Below are 20,083 nucleotides of genomic sequence, written 5' to 3'. Positions count from 1 at the left end.
GCGTTTGCTCGTGGCAAAGGTCTACCTCCGCAGCGGGTGGGTTTATCTTTGATCGAGTGTGGATGGCTTAATGCTTGTCATGTTAGGGTTGATTGTGGTCTTGTCTTGAGTGGTTGATTGTTTCGGCTTAGTCTTAAGGCTTGTAAATTGTAACTATATTTTTTCTATCAACGCATCGAGATGCATCTTTGTGTTTTTGAGAGAGAAAAATGATCTTCTGCCCCCAAAGCTATGGAACTTAAGGCTCTTATACCGCCCTAGTTGTCAAACATGTATGGAACACTTATGAAAGGATCTAATGGTCGACTAGAGGGGGGGGGGGATAGAAAACTACAAATTTTTAGCTTAACTTCCTAATTTTAGGAATAGTGCTAATAAAGTAAGTTCTTTAGATATGTAATCTATGACAAGAATAACCTATATGACAAGTGAACTAACGATAAGCAATATCAACCAGCTAGCTAGCAAGCAAACACAATGAAAGGTACAAAACGAATAAACCACACAAGCTGGAGGCGCGGATGTACCCCAAAATTCACACTCTTGGGGGAGTGCTAATCTCCGTTAGAGAGGTGTGAGAGACAAAGCTCCCGAATGCCACCAAGTGGCTCACCCTATTCCCCCTTTGAGTCACCCAACGGACAAGCCTCAATTCACTTGTGATTGGTCTTGAAGGTGACCAGCAGACCTTTACAAACTTTTCCAGAGCACATCACGCACGCACGGAAGCTTTCGGGCTTGACTCCTACCACCCAAGAGTCTGAAATCTCCAAGAGTAACAAGAACTAGTGATGAACAAGTGTGGGGATCACAAATTGGTTCGGTGGAAGTGTAGATTGGGTGAATATTTTTCAATCATCAATGTTTGGTGGTGTTTGAGTGGAGGAATTGAGAGGAATCGAGCTTTTAGGGTGTTGGAATAGTTGAGCAGCTCAAATTGGAATAGGTTTAGAGGTGGAAGAATGGTGAGTATAAATGCCCCCTTCCCAATGTGACTGTTGCCACCCCTCGGGACCCCATGGGCACAAGGATAAGGACCATGTAAGCACCGGCTCACCCGAGAGATGAACCCTAAACCACGTGGCACAAGTGTGCAGACAGAAAATTCCCCCGAGACTACAAGAGATATGGGCTACTATGACAAGCCAAAAAAATGTCATGGAACAACTTAAAACATCACTGAATACCCATTTGTGACGTTATTTGGGCGTCACTCACAGAATCAACGTCACCGATTCCTCCCAGTGATGACACTCACATGACATGTCACAGAACATGGACCTTCATCGATGTTTACTTCATCATAATTGATATGGTGTTTTTGTGATGTAAGATAAACGTTACATTTTATGGGGACAAATCTGCCATGGCCTACCATATTCAGTGACAAATATATCGTCACTGAATTTCTGATGGCCCGATGTGCTAAGCTCAGTAATCATCCCATTTACTTAGATAAAAAGATATTGGGTCATGAAAAATTTACAACCCAATTTTTTTATTCAGCCCAAAATTTTATGAGTCCAATTTTGCATCAGTTTTTACTTCTTGTTTTGCATCATATTCATAAGATTTTTTGAAATTTATCACGTTTGCAATCCCTTTTTGGCTGATTTTATCAGGATCCCAATGAAGAAAGAGATTTGAGGCATTAAAAAAAGATAACATCAATATGTGGTAAAAATCACGCTAATCAACATGATAATAGTGTACCAAATGAAGCAGCAACCAATTGGGAGAAAAAGCAGTCGCACAAGTGCTTTCAGAGGCAAAATCGATGTCTGGTATGAGCGCACCCGCTCGTAACAAGCGGTGCCCTCACCCCCAGGTCAACTACTTCGCCCTTGTGCTTTCAGATCAACAAGAGGGGGCACACAGAGATTAGAACACACACCAGAACCAAGTACCCTAGCCTCCGAAGAGACCTAGCGGGGGAATCGGCGGATGGGCTCCATCACGCCATCAATCCAATCAAGGAGACTGTGGCAGCCATCATCACCCCTCTATTCATATCTTTGTAATACTAAGACCCTAAGTGGATTCCTATCTTTATCATTAATCATTCATCCATGATTGTCATTATTATCCCTATGATGCTTGTTGTCTATATCCAAGTAAACCGAAGAGTGCTTTAGCCCTTTAGTTTTTAAGCAATAATGACCATCTTGAGCGCCTTGCGTGCTCAAGAACAAGCAAGTGAGATGAGCGCTTTGTTGCGCCCGTGGATACGTTTTCTACTGGGGAAGTCCAGTTTGACATAGGATTAGGGAGAGAGGTGGAATAGAAATCTCGATATGGATTTTGGAGTCTCTATGTGAGCCCTATGTGGAGAGTCGCGTGTACGGTACGGATGGAGGTTCATGCCATCATCCATCTGTATGCTGAGTTGCCTAGGCTAGCTGCCTCAGGGATATTGAGTAACCCTAGTATGTTTAGATGATGAATACCAATAGGATACAAAATTATATTTTGTATGTTTATGTTAATGTTCTTCACAATGTTGGGTGAAGTCGACCACTCAACACTTGCCTGTAGGGACATGAAGGATATTACTATTATTGTGGTGGTGCATTTGCAGAGGTACCGTGGTGACAAAGCCACCACCTTCCTTCCCTGACCTCTTGATGGAGGATTACTAGAGACCGCCTTACCTACATCCACGGGGAGACCCTTAATCACTATTGCTGAAACTTGAATGTGGGGAGGAACGGTGATGGCAGATGTGATATGTGGCTGCTGGCTGGTACATACATGCAAGTATATGTACTTGGCTCCGCCCACTTATAGAAACATGTGAGGTGGCTTAGTGATTGAAACCTACAATTATGCATTCACATAATTATGTTAGACACATACTAATGGTGAATCCAGACTCCCCGAGAATGCCTTACCCCTATTATTGATTTTATCATTTTCATTACTCTCTTGTTCTTTTACTTTATTCTTGCACTCTTAGTTTTAGCCAGCAAACACTTGAAATATTTGAAGCCTCGCATCCGCTCTTGCTTTGGACCACAATTGACTTGCAGATACATTGAAGTAAGCCTCTACAAGAGTCACATACCATTTATTGTGCTCCCAGTAAGATCGATACTCTTCAGAAAAACTTCAGCTAAACTATGTGCACTTGCAGATTATAAATTGTGATGACCTGTTTTTTAAATAATTTACATTCCTGACACGTGTAGGCATGACCCTAGGCCCATGTACGATGCATGCCCTCCCCTCACAGCCCGATTTACTTGTGCCTTTGCCTCTCAGAATCAGTCTCCTTGCACTCGTTTTCGTCCCTAAAACTCCAATCCCCCAACCTAGTCGCCTCCCAACCTTGAGGTTAAATCTAATGTCACACAACCTAGCTATGGTGGATCTCCAACAAGTGCTCATGTGGCTTAGATCTCCAGCACCTAGTATTCTAGCTCTCCCAATGCTAGCACAACGTCGGTCTTCCACTGTGAGTTCACTGCCCAAGGAACCGAATGGGGAAGATTGAGAAAGCGGTGACAAGATCATGTTAAGAAGCCCACAATCATTCTTGAAGCAGTTGTATCACATGATCTCTGCATTTGGCATTCTTGGGTCTCACAATGACATCAGTGTGTTGCAGCGATCTCCATTGTTTGCTAGGTTGACTAAAGGCCAAGCTCCTCCGTGCAACTACACTGTCAATGGGCATGAGTACAACATTGGCTACTACCCTCCGTGGCAACCTTTGTCAAGACCACCTCTGAGCCATTGGTCAGAATAGAGCTCTATTTGCCAAAAGATAAGAAGAAGCTAGAAAGGATGTGGAGAGGGCATTTGGAGCGCTCCAAGACTGTTTTGTAGTTGTTCGTCGACGTGCTAAACAATGGGATCCAGAGACCTTGTGGGAGGTGGACATGTTGTGTGATCATGCACAACATGATCGTGGAGGATGAGGGTGAAAATGCTGCTAGAGGTTAGTAATTCGACAACATGGGTGATCCTATCCAACTCCCACATCAGAATCTAGCCACGTTTGATGAGTTTGTCCAAATGCATAATTTTTTTTGGCATCAAGCAACTCGAGGAATATTTGATTGAAAATTTGTGTGTGGTTAAAGGGGATAACTATAACATACATGCGAGTTTAATTCAAGTTTGAACTATTTTATTTGAATATTACGATCGCATTTGAATATTTTCACTCATTAAAGATTTCATATGCTATTTAAGTTTTTTTTTTTAGTGTTCCGGACTTCGAAAAATAAAACATAGGCAGACGTTTAGGGGACAAGGTTGGCTAGCCGGCTCCTAGATCACTATTCACGGAGTGGTTCGGACCAATCCACAGATAAATATAGTGTCCGTTATAGGGGTAATGTTGGAGATGCCATTAATGGTACGGGGCTCTTCATACCTTGGTGTACATGCACACGACACTTCGGAAAGTGGGTAAAAACAAGTAAGAGGCATGGTTAATAATATAGCCAACAATCGGCTATGACAAGTTGTCACGTCATCTAGAGCCAACCTAATAGCTGGCTTGTACAATAGTAAGTTCTAAATACGTACTACTTTACTAAAAGTTGGCCCACCTTATAATCTTACAAAGTGTCTTGGGTCTTGTGCTATAGCTGGATCTTATTCTTCAGCCCGCTTTCCTTTTCTCTCATCTTCTCTCTCTTCCAACTAAGCAAAGATATAATATTTTAGTACTTATAGCCTACTTATGTCACCTTACTGTACTTGCTCTAATAGATGTATATCCGCGAACATGTGCCAGACATGGGTTTGTGTAAATGCATGCATGCATGTGTGGGTGTGCGCGCATGTATACAAAGCATGAACCTTAACGACCCCGTTCATGCATGCATGTATTCAAAAACAGTTGGCGCATGTACCCCCTCGCCCGACGGAATCAATCGAGCGATGTTGTTTTCATGGGAGGACACATGAGAGAGATTGACATAATTGTTACTCACACTTGTGGGCATCACCACATACGCAAGATGCTAAATCATCCATTCATGCTTCTTTCCTTGTCACACATTGTTTAGAGAACACACACGGATTTTGTGTAAATTCGCATAGGCTACCATGTGCAAATCCGCATAGGCTATATATAGTATATGAAGGTGTAGGATTGAGTATGTAAACTAGCAGATTTCACCTGCAAAGGCTATATATAATTTGTATGCATATGATGGAATGTTTACATTGGTAGATACACAAAAAAAACATTTGTTTACTTTGCATCACAAAGCCAAGCAGGGGTGGATCCATGTAGGGCTAGGCAGTGTCACGGGAACCAGGTAGAATTTGCATTTGCATTATGTATGTATAGCTCAGATGGGCTTGGACACTGGTATACTTCGGATTTGGACACAAGGCGCGGTCTGCGGCCCAACTAGCAGTAGTAGCTCTGGTTTTGGATCGATTGGAGGGTGCGTGTAGTCTAGCTCTAGATCAATCTCCTCCTGTGCGTTGCTGTAGTCTTTATCATGTGCGCTAGTATGAGAGGAGTTGCTTAAATAGGAGTGATTGCTTGTACTAGCAAGGCACTTGCGAGACAAGCTTTGGCGTTATATGACTTTGCTTAATTTGTCCCTGCTGATAGTGGATGGATGGATGTTTAGCGAGAGATATAGATAGATAGATATAGCTCCATCGTCTTTACAGATGTGTGTTGTTTATCCTGCTATGTGAGGCATGCCTAGGTGGTGACAAGTGCTAGGTTTCTTGAACCTCTCCAAGCCATGTCATGCCAAATTGAACACCTTTGGTTTTGTTCTCATTCTTGTTAATGTATGCATATGCATCCCTCATGCTCTCCTCGTCTCATCTACATGGAAAATTTGTGCTTCTTTTGTTATTGCCTGGCTTCAGGGTGGACCTAGAACAAAAATGACCCGGTGCCAAAATATACACCATCTATGGGTGGATACCAAGCAATAATATGCATAGAATTAACACACAATAATATTGTAAAACGCTGAGCAGTAAAAATGTGAGCGACCCGCATCACCCGCTCAGTCAGAGCCAATTGCCAACCGCTTGCCACTGCGCTAGATTGCTACTACGACCTGTAGGTTGGTGTTTATTCAAAGGACATTTGCGTATCTTAATTTTGTCTAATTACCTTTCTAAATTGTATGGCCAAGATTTCTAAATTTAAAGCTATTATAATTATTTGATTTTGCCCAATTCTTGTTCTCTAAATTGTAGGGCTTACATTCAAGGGCAGTACAACTAAGAAACAAATTGCTTTGATTTTTCACTTCTCTTGATTGATTCACTTCTAGTTGGATCATTCTTTTCCGCACACAATGATAGTAAGACCCAATGTCCATTAAGTTTAACATCATAAACATGTAGTTTAATCAATATGTTCTATTTTGTTGTTTCTATTTTTGCATCTACAAACAGAAATAATGTAATTCGTTGCACACTTGTGCTAATATAACAACCGACAAATTTTAGGGGAATTTATGGAAACGATTCTTAAAAATACGAAGACCTCAGATAATGTTGGCCCATTATATTAACCAAATGATTATCCATCAACTAGTCTTTTATGCTTGTTCATTTTGGTAAGCAATTTTACTGCTCGCCTTTTTATATTATTCTAGTGTGTTAATTCTATTCATATTATTGCTTGGTATCCATCCGTATATGGTGTATATGTGGGCAACGGGTCATTTTTGTTCTGGGTCTGCCCCTAAAGCTAAGCAACAACAACAAAAGCACACACTTTCCATGAAGATGAGACGAGCAGAGCATGAGGAATGCATATGCATACATTAACAAGAATGAGAACAAAATCAAAGGTGTTCAATTTGGCATGACATGGCTTGAAGAGGTTTCGAGAAACCTAGCACTTGTCACCACCTAGGCATGGCCCCGTAGCAAGATAAACAACACACAGTTGTAAAGGCGAGGGAGCTATCTCTATCTATCTATCTAAACATCCATCCATCCACTTTCAGTAGGGACAAATTAAACAAAGCACATAAAACGTCAAGGCTTCTCTAGCAAGTGACTTGCTAGCAGAAGCATTCACTCTATTTAAGCATCTCCTCTCATATCTCTAGACATCATTGAATTCCTTTTGTAGTTACACAAATCTCCATCCTTGCCCCCAATACTTGCGCCACCCTAGAACCAATTTCCCAGAGAGCCTCCGCCATGGCAGACCACCTTCAAGTTCAGCGGCAACAACTAAAGTTCCCTCAGGGGTTTAGGTTTCACCCGACGGATGTGGAGATCATCACCTCCTACCTAGTCCCTAAGGTGTTGAACAAAGCATTCGACCCCATAGCGGTCGGGGAGGTGGACCTAAACAAATGCGAGCCGTGGGAACTCCCCGAGAAGGCGAAAATGGGGGAGAAGGAGTGGTACTTCTTCTCCCAAAAGGACCGCAAGTACCCCACCGGTATACGGACCAACCGAGCCACGACCGCCGGCTACTGGAAGGCCACTGGAAAGGACAAGGAGATCTTCCACCACGCGACCACAAGTCTCATCGGCATGAAGAAGACGTTGGTCTTTTACAAGGGTAGGGCGCCCAGGGGGGAGAAGACCAACTGGGTCATGCACGAGTATAGGCTCGAGAGTGGAAAACAAGGAACACCTAGTCTACCCACCGACATCACCACCGCCACAGCCATTAATGCATCTTCCAAGGTATTTAAACACACACTAGTATTACTCATGATTCAGGAACACGTCCGTACATACTAGCTAGCTACTGGACATAGTTGATTTGCACTGATTTAGTTTATGTATGTTGGTAGGAGGAGTATGTGGTTTGCAGGATATTCCATAAGAGCACTGGACTCAAGAAGGTAGTGATGTCGTCGTACGCCATTCCCATGCCAATGTCCATGGGAGCAGAGGAGCAACATGGATTCCTTGAATCCGGTACATTGCCTCCTTTCATGGGCTATGGTGCATCATCATCGCTGGTGCCCCCATCGTCCCTGCCCGCATCTTCTTTGTACCAGCTGCATGACGCTGGGGCCAGATCGTCAATGATGGGTAGTGCGGTGCTCCCGATGATGAACGACCACTACTTCGGGAACCACCACTACCAGAATATGGCTACCCCACCACGACCGTTGGTGTCGTTCTACCACCATGACCCCCGCCAGCAGCAACAACAACAACAACAACAACAACACATGATTCAAATGCCGATGCAGATGCAGATAGGTGCAGATGAGGGCCTCATGATCGGGGTCGAGCCTGGGAGCGGGCCGTCATCCATAGTGTCGCAGGAGGACACTTTGGCAAGGTTGAGTAGCAACGACGTTGCAACAACTGCTGATGAGATCTCGTCAGTGAACATGGGTACGGATGGCATGTGGAAGTACTGATAATCAGATGATCCAAGTACTAATATATATAGCATCAGAAGATCGATTGATATATACCACCACCTATATATATTGGTTTGCACCGCATTTTATTTGTGTGTGTGAGAAGAGAGCTTGTATGCATTGCTTGGCTTGGCTTTGCCTCTTTCTTGTGCTAGTATTGTGTGTATGTGTACTGGCTTGTATATGCCACCCACCGGTGTATACCTAGCTACATTTGCATGTGTTCCAAACTACCTAGCAGTGTGTACATCATGCATGTATTAAACCTATGTGCAATAAACTATTTTATTTAATTCTGAATATTTGACTAAATGTATTATTGTGTATTACATATGTGTATTTTATTTGGAAATGAATTTCGGTCATGCACCAACCTAGTGGGATTTCCATCCACCATATGAACCCTTACTTCCACATTAGAAATTTAACAAATGCATTAGATAAAAAGATAGAAATACAATACTGATGCAAATGCTAATACACACACACACACACACACACACACACACACACACACACACACAAATGCACGCGCGAAAAACACGCCCTATAACACGTGCACACACATTCTAACCATGTGAGCTCGAAGAGATTGCGTCGACATGATGCTAACTCCTCGAATATGAGTGATTGAATATCACTGATGTTGCAAAATATGTAAATTTTAGTTGTGTTGATTGATGAGAATAAGATGGCCCAAATGCGTTGAAATGCTAATGCCAATTTGCTGAGTTGGACCTTATGTTACTGCTCAAGTTACTCCTAGTGTGAGTAGTCTGATGTTGTGATGGGTTGAGGTTGCGTCTACGGCGCAGCCGACACATGAGGAGGAAGGGAGCATCCGCGCAGGTAGCTGGAGCTGTAGGCGGGGCAGCGGAGGCTGCGGGTACCACATGGCCGAAGAAGAGGAGCTCGGGGAAGAAGAGGGGATGGGGCACGCCCGAGCTTTAGCGGTCGCCTATCGCGGGTGGTGTCGGCTTGTGGCATGGTTGGCGCGCACGCGAGCACATGAGGATGGCGGCGGCAGTGTGTATCAGGCAGGGAGAGGGGTCATGCGGACCGAAGAGGGAGAGAGAGAATGAGATTGGTGATTTTTTTATTGACACGGACATGCGGGTCCCACATGCCATAATGTCCATTGTGCCGGTCAAACGTAATGGAGTTGACTATTGTGCCAACATGTGGGCCTGCCCGATCATAACCGCGTCATCGAATGAATCGGTCACCAATGGGAAGTGGTGATTCTTTGCAAAAAATTACCATAAAAGTTATAGCTTTTTGTTAGGCCTCCGAGGGCATCTATATCCAGACTTGGCAAATCTGCCCCCCCCCCCCACAAATGCCCGCGAACGCGACCGGGCGTGTCTGCGGGCACTGGTCAATCACACCTCACACTTGGTGCCATGCATCTGAGTACCTCACAGTTCATCCCCTATATCCATACAAACCATGCAAAAGAAATTCTACGTATTACCATCGCGCCAGCCTCTACGCATCGTCGTCGGAGATGTCCACGACATCAATGTTGGGCACCGGGTGGATGGACACGTAGTACGGCTCCGGCTCCCCATACTCATCCATATACGCGAGCATCTCATCGACATCCGCCTGTCAATTAGTGCCGGTTCCAACGGCTAGGCGGGAGGAGATCTTTAGTACCGGTTCGGAACGAACCTTTAGTACCGGTTCATGCCACAAACCGGTACTAAAGAGGCAGGGGCCAGGCCAGCCCCTTTAGTATCGGTTTGTGGCATGAACCGGTAGTAAAGAGGTTGTAGCAGAGGCTGTTTTTAGTCCCACCTCGCTCCCCTAGCAGGATTTTTACCACCTTAAATATGTTACTTTTCAAACTATCACAAGCACTTGGTCTTCATTGAACTCTATGTGTAGAATTTGTGGTCGCAATATGAGTCTTCACCGGTTTCTAAACCGTTGAGGACTCATGTTAACAATTCAGATTGTACACAAAAAGATCATTGATAATCAATGTATTTTTGATGTATATTTTTACATGTTTACGCCCTCACATGTATAATCAATGTTTTTTAAACTTATTTGAACTTCAGACTTTTTTTGCGTTCAGTATGCAGTATTCAAAGCGATGTCATCAATTTCCAACACGTTCTGACATCATTTGCTGTATTTCAGTCATTTACCGATCTGTTTAGAGAGCTAAATGACCGTGAAATTGAAAATCACTACAAAATGAACTCTGAAAATGTTGAAACTTGGCATGGTATCATCATTTCACCCGCATAGCATGTGCAAAAGAGTAGAGAGGGTCACGGCAAAAACTGGACGCACTTCGTGTACAAACTGGACAATCTCTTTCGGAGTATCAGGGTTTCGGACGAGAACTCATCTGTTACATGGGCACTTCATTTTTTTTAAATTATTTGAACTCCAGACTTTTTTTGCTTCAGTATGCAGCATTCAAAACTATATAAAAAATTACTCAGAAATAAATAAATAAATAAAGCAGAAAAGAAAAAAACTATATAAAAAATTACTCAGAAATAAATAGAAGAAAATAAATAATGCAGAAAAGAAAAAACTGTATAAAAAATTGTAGGGGCGCTGCCCAGTGGGCCTGTCAGACCTCGGGTGTGCAAATTCAGGCCCAGAAGGGCCAGCAGGCTCACAAGGCAGCGCGCGATAGTTAGGCCCAGAAGCCTGCTATATAGAGGAGTTCGAAGGAGCAGTCGCGGCTGGGTTTATAAACCAGTCGCGGCTGCCCTTCGCTCGGCGAGGTGTGACTAAACATTGTGCACCGCGGGTGGCAGCGCACAGCCTTTAGTACCGGTTGGTGGCTCCAACCGGTACTAATAGGTGGGCCTTTGGTACCGGTTGGAGCCCAGAACCGGTACTAAAGGGGGCCGTTTCCCGCCGCTTGACCTGGCCAAAATTGGCCTTTAGTACCGGTTTGTGGCTCCAACCGGTACTAAAAGACCCTCCTATATATATGGCACTTACGAAAAATTCAGTTTCATCGACCACCACTTCTTCTTCAACTGCTTTGCGCGACATCGTCGCCGCCGCCGCACCGTCGCCCATCGCGCGCCGCCCTCGCCGCACCCCGCCGCGTGCCGTCGCCCGTCGTCGCCGTCTCGCGCCGCCGCCCCGTACGTCGCCGTCTCGATCGCGCCGTCGCCCCCGGCCCGCCGCCCGTCGTCGCGCCGTCTCGCGCCGCCGCCCGTACGCCGCCGCCCCCCGCTCGTACACACACATACACACACAGACACACACACACACACACACACATATTTTTTTACTTATTTTCATTTTTTTGTTGTTTAGGTTAATGCATGTCAAATTGTTAATTAGATGATCGAATTAGATGAATTACGTAGAGAAGAATGTTAGAATGTTAATGTTAGATGAATTAGATAGAAAAGTTGTTAAATATTAATGTCAATTGTTAGATGACTTAGCTAGATATTAATTAGGTATATGAGATTTGAACTAGTTGAATTAATTATAACTAGTTTATTTTTAGTAAGAAAATTAATAGAACTAGTTTTTTAGTAAGAAAATTTAGGTATATGAGATTATTTGAACTAGTTGAATTAATATAACTAGTTTATTTTTAGTAAATGTTTAGTTGAACTAGTTGAATTAATAGAACTAGTTTATTTTTAGTAAGAAAATTTAGGTATATGAGATTTGATGATCTAATTAAAATATTACTATATATAGCTACTTTATATATTTTAGTAAGAAAATTAATAGAACTAGTTTATTTTTAGTAAATTCTTAGTTGAATTAGTTGAATTAATAGAACTAGTTTATTTTTAGTAAGAAAATTTAGGTATATGAGATTATTTGAACTAGTTGAATTAATATAACTAGTTTATTTTTTAGGAAATTCTTAGTTGAACTAGTTGAATTAATAGAACTAGTAAGTGTTTAATGTTTCGCCTATATGAACATAGGAAATGTCGTCTGACGACGAAAAAGATTTCATTATGTGCGAATACTGCGAAGACCAGCGCGGCCTGTGCGACAGAAATTTCCTTGTTGATAATAGGCGCTTCAGCATCAAGCTGGATGAGACCTTCGAAGTGGATACAGTAAGTCACAATGACAAGTCTTTTTTCGTAATTAAGCATGACTTATATATGCTTCATTTGTTTCAACTTATAATTTTAAATTTTCACTATTCTACTAGCGCATCCCCTGCCATCCAAGAATTGTTCTCTTGGATAAGATAGGTTTCAGTGCTATGAAAACTATGGAGGTAAAGAGAGTTTACCTGAAGACCGAGCATGGTTATACTTTCAACGTCAAATTATACAATGCAGACACATACACCTATTTTGAATGCAAAACTTGGCAAGCACTATGCAAGGCTTATGCATTTGAGCCTGATATGGTTATCACCTTTGATATTCGTCCGGAAGATGATATTGAAGGTAATAGAGACATCTGGGTCGATGTGCAGACGCCTCCAGTTCTACCATTATGTGAGTTTCTCAACCATATTTATGTCTTTGATATTGTTTATTCAAAAATAGTTGACAACTAATTTCTATTGACAGCTTATTTCCATTCAAGCAAACATGTCCGACGCTTGGTAGACAGGACCTAATACTGTCCCGGAGCTGAACTAAACTGCGAGGAGATAAGTCATTATGTTTCATGGCTTGAGGATCTTCATACTGTCAAGACAAATTTTCTTCCTGCACTTCGAAATGTTAGTACTCAAAACGTGCGACCAATAGTGATCGTATTGAACTACGGTCACATCTATTTAGGAAAGATGGTAAGATTTTTACTATTTGTCCTCAGCGCATCTTTTGCATACATTATTTTTGAAGCTAAACTTTCATTGCTAAGTATATTAATTACTATACGATGTTCTTCAACAGGGACTCCCGATGACAGTTGTGCCTCAGTGGATCGAGACTAAAGGTCGCATGCCAATGGTTAGCTTACGACCAAGATATCCTACATTGCACATGAGTGCATTCAGGATTTTTAAAAGCGATGAACGCTTAATAGTGAAAGATTGGAGCAAAATTGTTAACGATCCCAGAGAAGTACTAGGGGGCAGCAATCAGAAGCGCAGCCCACGATCAGGAGACAGGTTCATCTGCATGCTCTAGTATGATGAATCAGGAGAGCTATACATGTTCTATGCTATTTTACCTGAGAGAGAGCAGCAGGAGTGATTTAGCTAGTTCATGCTCTTAGTACTTGTCCTCTCATGTCCGTGTTCTTCGTCCTGAATTTAATCTCAAAGAGTGATTTGCTTTTGTGGTGTTATGAACGCTTATAATATCATGACCATGTTGAACTCGATGATATCTTTACTTCTGGTACAAGTGAATGTTACTTCTTTAAGCTAGTGTTGGTGGTGATTAGATAGCGATAATGACTATGATGATTAAATAGTGGTAATGACGACTATGATGATTTTTAGCTAGCTAGTATACTGTTGTTGATGATATGATGCAAGAGTTTTTATATTAATATGATGATGATGATGATGATGATGAGTTATTATATCATTTATGAAAGAAACCGCAGATTAGTTTCAGCTGGATGGATCCTAGCTAAGTGATCAAGTATATGCATGTCATATCCATATTATACTTGATCACCTATATGCATGCCATATCCATATTATACTTGATCACCTCAAGTATAATATGGATATGGCATATACTTGATCACTTAGCTAGGATCCACATGCATCCAGTCGAAACTAATCTGCGGTACTTTCACCTAATGATTTAACAACTCATTATAATGTAAAACAATCACTAAATTAAATTGAAAGCACAAAATTAAAGGAAAAATAAAAAATAAAACCAAAACACCCCCAAACATTTAGTACCGGTTGGTGTTACCAACCGGTACTAACGTCCTACACGCACCCGGGCCTGGCTCATGCCACGTGGTGGCACGTTAGCGCCGGTTCGTACCGAACCGGTACTAAAGGGGGGACCCTTAGTCCCCACCCTTTAGTGCCGGTTACGGAACCGACACTAAAGGCCTTTACGAACCAGGACTAAAGCCCGGTTCTGCACTAGTGCGTGCAGGAGGCAGCCCCACGGCGATCCGGGCTTCGCGTGTTTTCTGGATCTGTTCAAGGAGCTGCATCCAACACTCCGACGTTAGATACGGGTAGCTCCTTACTCGGCAGCGTGGGGGCATGGCTACTACTTGTGGTGGACGGCGAGTGGAAAGTGACCGCGGCGGCGGACGCGGGGGTGGGGGGGAGGGTGGATGTGGATGGGTAAGGTTTCGGTGCCGGCGGTCGGCTTAAATAGCTGGGCTAGAGAACTACGCGGCCTGTCGGAGCGGCGCCACGCGGTGACGGAGGAGACGAGCTTCGGACCGCCGGGTTTCGAAGTGTTTTCGTGTGGGATCTGGTCGTCAGTCCGATGTGCCAGACGCGCCCAGGCCTCCCCATATTCGCCCCATATTTGGGCTGGATATGAGGGGTGCCAGTCAGCCCGGGCGTTTGATGCCCGTTTGAGGCGCCCGTCTGAGTTGCTCTTTTGTGATTTGTCACTGACCGGGCCGTCCGTCCGGGCGTATGATGCAGGTTTGGGCGTCCGGCTGTAGACGCTCTGAATTATGATGGTGTATTTTTTTTGCGACAGTTGCCCCAGTTATGATAATTTTTGGTTATTTACTCACATGCACATATTCGATGGATGTGGTTAAGTTTCAGTCGACCGAGACTTAACCAGTGATATAGTATAGAAGAAGAAAAAAAAGAAAAAAACTAAAAAGAAATTTTTGTACGAATCTTCATGCAAAATCAGTGAAGCCTCAGTCGGGTGAGACTTAGCAAAACTGATAGTTGATACCATGTCCCAAACTTCTACAAATGAGCTCACACATATGTATGTCCATGCCGCCATGAGCACAGGTACACCAAACAAGAGCACTCTTCTCTTCTCTTCTGTTGTCTCCTCTTCCACAAATGAGCTCACACATGTGTGTGCCAATGGCGTGAGCACAGCAAACAAGAGCATCCATTCTTCTCTTGTCTCCCTCTTGTCTTCACACAGGAGGCTAAAAATACACCAGGCTAAATTACAGGGATGTCCACCAACATCGCCGAGCCCCGAAACACAAAACCACCCTATTTATAACCCACGCCCTCCTAAGCAGGCGCCGGGAATTTCTTGGAACGAGAATGATCGGCGACAGCGCTCGCGCAACGAGATCGACCACCTCAGCGGAGGCACACATTCGGTCCATTGTTGCGGCGAGCAGCTAGCTGATCGGTCGAGCGCTGCCGCGGTCGACACGACAGGAGGATCGATCGACCGATCCCACCGATAAGAGGAGCCCGCCGCCGCCGCCGGCCGGCCGGCCGCCCGTTGGTCTCCTCTTTCCTTTTCTTCATTTGCTTGCATGAGCAGAGGATGCGGGTGGTAGCCGAGGAGGAGGAGGACATGCTGCCGTCGACGCCGGGCAAGGTGAAGATCGAGCGGGCGGGGGCCATGACCCGGCAGCTGCACCGGTGCTTCGCCTCCACGGGCACCATGTTCCTGTGGGCGCTCTTCCTCGTGGCCATGACGGCCACGTACCTCAGCTTCCACTCCTTCGTCGACACCTCGTCGCGCTACTTCGCCGCGTCCTGGGGCGGGCTGCACTGGGAGCGCCAGATCCGCGCGTCGGCGTCGCCCCGCCGGCCGCCCGGGTCGGCGGAGGGCGCGGGGCTGTCCGTGCTCGTGACCGGCGCCGCCGGGTTCGTGGGCACGCACTGCTCGCTGGCCCTCCGGAAGCGCGGCGACGGCGTGGTCGGCATCGACAACTTCAACAAGTACTACGACCCGTCGCTGAAGAAGGCCCGGCGCGCGTTGCTGGCGTCGCACGGCGTGTTCGTGGTGGAGGGCGACATCAACGACGGCCGCCTGCTCACCAAGCTCTTCGACGTGGTGCCCTTCACCCACGTGCTCCACCTGGCGGCGCAGGCCGGGGTGCGGTACGCCATGGAGAACCCGGCGTCGTACGTGCACTCCAACATCGCGGGGCTGGTGTCGCTCCTGGAGGCGTGCAAGGAGGCGGACCCGCAGCCGGCCGTGGTGTGGGCGTCCTCCTCCTCCGTCTACGGGCTCAACGACGCCGTGCCCTTCTCGGAGGCGCACCGCACGGACCGGCCGGCGTCGCTCTACGCGGCCACCAAGAAGGCTGGCGAGGAGATCACCCACACCTACAACCACATCTACGGTCTGTCCGTCACCGGCCTCCGCTTCTTCACCGTGTACGGGCCCTGGGGGCGGCCGGACATGGCCTACTTCTCCTTCACCCGGAACATCCTCCAGGGGAAGCCCATCACCGTGTACCGGGGCAGGGACCACGTGGACCTCGCCCGGGACTTCACCTACATCGACGACATCGTGCGGGGGTGCCTGGCGTCGCTGGACACGGCGGGGCGGAGCACGGGGACGGGCGGGAGGAAGTGCGGGCCGGCGCCGTACAGGATCTTCAACCTGGGGAACACGGCGCCGGTGACGGTGCCGACGCTGGTGTCGATCCTGGAGCGGTACCTCCGGGTGAACGCGAAGCGGAACGTGGTGGAGATGCCCGGGAACGGGGACGTGCCCTTCACGCACGCCAACATCAGCCTGGCGCGGGAGCAGCTCGGGTACAAGCCCACCACCAGCCTCGAGATGGGGCTCAAGAAGTTCGTCCGGTGGTACCTCTCCTACTACGGGTACAACCGGGGCACGCAGGCATTCAACAACTTGTGATGACTCATGGTATATTAGCATTGGTGTATGTATGTAGTCGTACATTTGTATGTATGTTTGTACTTTTCTTTTTTGCGTGGTTGGGTCCTCCACTCTCTGATCGAAGACTGACCATTCTTGTTTCTTTAATTTATGAGGAAATACGAGGAAGAATTCTTTTCTTGGCAACGATATCGGGCTAGCGTTTTTCTCACTATGTTTTCTCTTTTTGAAACTGATTACATATCACCCACAAATTTTTTTGGACCCTGATACGTGTCGAACGTCAGATACGAGCACATGCCAACTTCGAACGTTTTCGATGACAAGTTTAGTTAAGCGCGGATGACAACTTTAGTTGACAAGCATGGCAACTTTTGTATTTCAGTTTATTTTTGACAGAAGCCTGTCGTGTGTCACTGAAATTTATCATCCTTACGTGACGGTGCCGTTGCTCTCTGGCACCAAAGAGTTCCAACGCGGGAAGCACAACCACCGCACTGAACTTTGTTACCGCAGCGACGGGACGCCATGTCGGCCGCGGCTTCAAAATCCCGCTAGGCTCCGGTGCCAGTGACATTGCTGGTGAGGCATCCATCACACATCAGTAACCTGGGAGCGCGCCAGTACCCCGGTGTCCACGATCTCCCATGGAGAAGACCATCGTCCTGTACCCCGGCCTCGGCGTGGGCCACTTCAACCCCATGATGCAGCTCGCCGCCGCGCTCCTGGAGCGTGGCTACGCCGTCACCGTCGCGCTCATCGGCCACGACTCCCTGGCCGCCGCCGTCCGCCGGGTCGCCTCCTCCATGCCGTCCGTCCGGATCCACACGCTCCCGCCCGTCCAGGACCACCCCGCCTTGGCGCTCGACGGGCCGTCGTCGCTCCTGCTCTCGTACCTCCGCCTCCTGGACCGCTACAACGGCCGCCTCCACTACTTGCTCTGCTCCACCCGCCGCGCCCATGCCGTGATCTTCGACTAGCTGTCGGTCGGAGCGCTGGGCGTCGCCGAGGAGCTCGGGATCCCCGCCTACGCCTTCGTACAGCTTCACTCCGTCCTCGGCGACGGCGAGAGCCGCCGGAAAGGCTCCAGGGAGCTAGGAGACGGCCCTGTCGAGTTCTTCGGCCTCCCGCCCGTGCCGGCTTCGCACCTGCTCGCCGAGCTGCTCGAGGACCCGGAGAGCGACGCGTACAAGGCGACGATGGCCGCCATGTACCGGATCCCGGAGGCCAGCGGCATTCTGGTGAACACTTTCAGGTCGCTCGAGGCTCGGGCGGTGGCGGCTCTCAGGGACCCTCGGTGTCTCCCCGGCCGGGTCTTGCCTCCGGTGTACTGCGTCGGACCTCTCATCGGGAGCAGCGGCGACGGCGAGGCAACTTCACCGAGGCACGAGTGCCTTGCGTGGCTCGATGGGCAACCCGACCGCAGCGTCGTGTTCCTCTGCTTCCGGAGCATGACGAACTGGGGACTCCAGTCGGAGGAGCAGCTCGGGGAGATGGCCGTCGGCCTGGACAACTCCGGCCATCGGTTCCTCTGGGTCGTGCGAGCCCCCGGCGGTGACGGCGTCCCAGATCTCAGCGCGCTCCTGCCGGGCGGGTTCTTGGAGCGCACGGACGGCCGCGGCCTCGTCGTCAAGCTGTGGGCGCCGCAGGTCGACGTGCTCCGCCACAGAGCCACCGGCGCGTTCGTGACGCACTGCGGGTGGAACTCGGCGCTGGAGGGCGTCACGGCCGGCGTGCCGATGCTTTGCTGGCCGATGTATGCGGAACAGAGGATGAATAAGCTCTTCATGGTTGAGGAGATGAGGGTCGCCGTGGAGATGGTCGGGTGGCAGCAGGGGCTCGTCAAGGCCGGCGAGGTGGAGGGCAAGGTAAGGATGATCATGGAGTCTGAGGAGGGCAGGGAACTAAGGGTGCGAGCGGCGGCGCAGAAGGAAGGCGCCGCCGTGGCGTGGAACGACGGCGGCTCGGGGCGCGCGGCGCTTGCCCAGTTCCTGGCCGAAGTGGACAGCCGACAGCCGCTGGCTCGCGACGGGGAAGCTATCGATGGTGAGCTTTGGCAACCAGTGTGACGCACGCTCTTGCGGTTGCGGTTCCGACCACTTTAGCTGATTTCAGTTTGCTGATTTTTAGTTTTGTGGTCAGTAGATTTTCTGGCCGTTGAATTGTGCTTTAAGATTTATGTAGTTTTTCTTTTTTTGCCATGGTCGTATTGTGCTGTTTGGATTCGACTGACATCTATTTTGGGTCAGTAGATCTCATTCTTGAGCTGGATTTTGGTGTGTGCATACTTTTCTCCATGGGCTTGCTTTTGTTTTCTGCATGTGTAAGCTTTTATTTTTCTATTTTTCAGTTGAGTTTTTTTTTCTTTACATGTATTTCCGGATGTTGAGTGTGTGTAAATGTATTCATACAAGTACTACATGTACGTCGGATTCCTTTCCAACCTCACGCACGTACCTAGAGCCAGGGCTCCGCCTCCTCTTCCTCCTCCAAGAAAAAAAGTTAGGGTTCGTGCCTCTCGCCAGCTCCGGCGCAGATCCGCCTCGTCTCCGGTGGCCCTAGGGCCATGGAGGCGCGGTGGATCCTGGCAAGGGCCGGCGGGAGGGCTCAGTTTTTAGTCGTTTTTTTCAATCTTGTTAGGGTTTGTGTCCTACTCAGGAAGGCGAGACGGCGGCGGCTCCCTGAAGATGGAATAAAGGTCTCCCCTCCTAGCCCCCGTTCCGGCGGTGCGTCTAGCATCGTTGGTGGGCGTGTGGAGGTGTGTCTCCGGCAGATCTATCTTTGATAGATTTGCTCGGATCTCATCGTTGTTCGTCTACGTTCGTGTGTCTTCGGTTTGGATCCTTCCGATCTACGTTATTTTTCATCGGCGGCGGTTGCTGTTTTGGGGTGCTGGTCCTATGGGGCCTTAGCACGACGACTTCCCGGCTGTCTACTACAATAAGTTATGCCCGGCTCCGGTGATGGAGGGGCGATGACGGCGGCGCGCCTTCGGCTCGCTTCGGTGCTTGTAGTCGTCGCTAGGTAGTCTACGAATCTGGA

General features: G+C 47.4%; 2 protein-coding genes and 1 pseudogene across 2 annotated transcripts; all 3 read left to right on the top strand.

Moving 5' to 3' along the window:
• Positions 1 to 7,056: 7,056 nt before the first annotated feature.
• LOC109753349 (NAC domain-containing protein 4-like) lies at positions 7,057 to 8,642 on the top strand. The gene is made up of 2 exons (XM_020312251.3): positions 7,057 to 7,647; positions 7,758 to 8,642. The coding sequence occupies exons 1-2, from the start codon at positions 7,150 to 7,152 to the stop codon at positions 8,337 to 8,339; spliced, it is 1,080 nt and encodes a 359-aa protein (XP_020167840.1). The 5' UTR covers positions 7,057 to 7,149; the 3' UTR covers positions 8,340 to 8,642.
• Positions 8,643 to 15,176: 6,534 nt separating this feature from the next.
• LOC109753346 (UDP-glucuronate 4-epimerase 1-like) lies at positions 15,177 to 17,221 on the top strand. Its single transcript, XM_020312249.4, has one exon. It carries the CDS (start codon positions 15,728 to 15,730, stop codon positions 17,057 to 17,059), a length of 1,332 nt encoding a protein of 443 aa, XP_020167838.1. The 5' UTR covers positions 15,177 to 15,727; the 3' UTR covers positions 17,060 to 17,221.
• A 43-nt stretch (positions 17,222 to 17,264) lies between these two features.
• LOC109753328 (anthocyanidin 5,3-O-glucosyltransferase-like) lies at positions 17,265 to 20,083 on the top strand (annotated as a pseudogene).

Source organism: Aegilops tauschii, chromosome 7 (assembly GCF_002575655.3).
Source record: "Aegilops tauschii subsp. strangulata cultivar AL8/78 chromosome 7, Aet v6.0, whole genome shotgun sequence".
Lineage (NCBI taxonomy): Eukaryota > Viridiplantae > Streptophyta > Magnoliopsida > Poales > Poaceae > Aegilops > Aegilops tauschii.
Note: the sequence above shows the minus strand (reverse complement) of the source record. Positions and strands in the feature narration are given on the sequence as shown.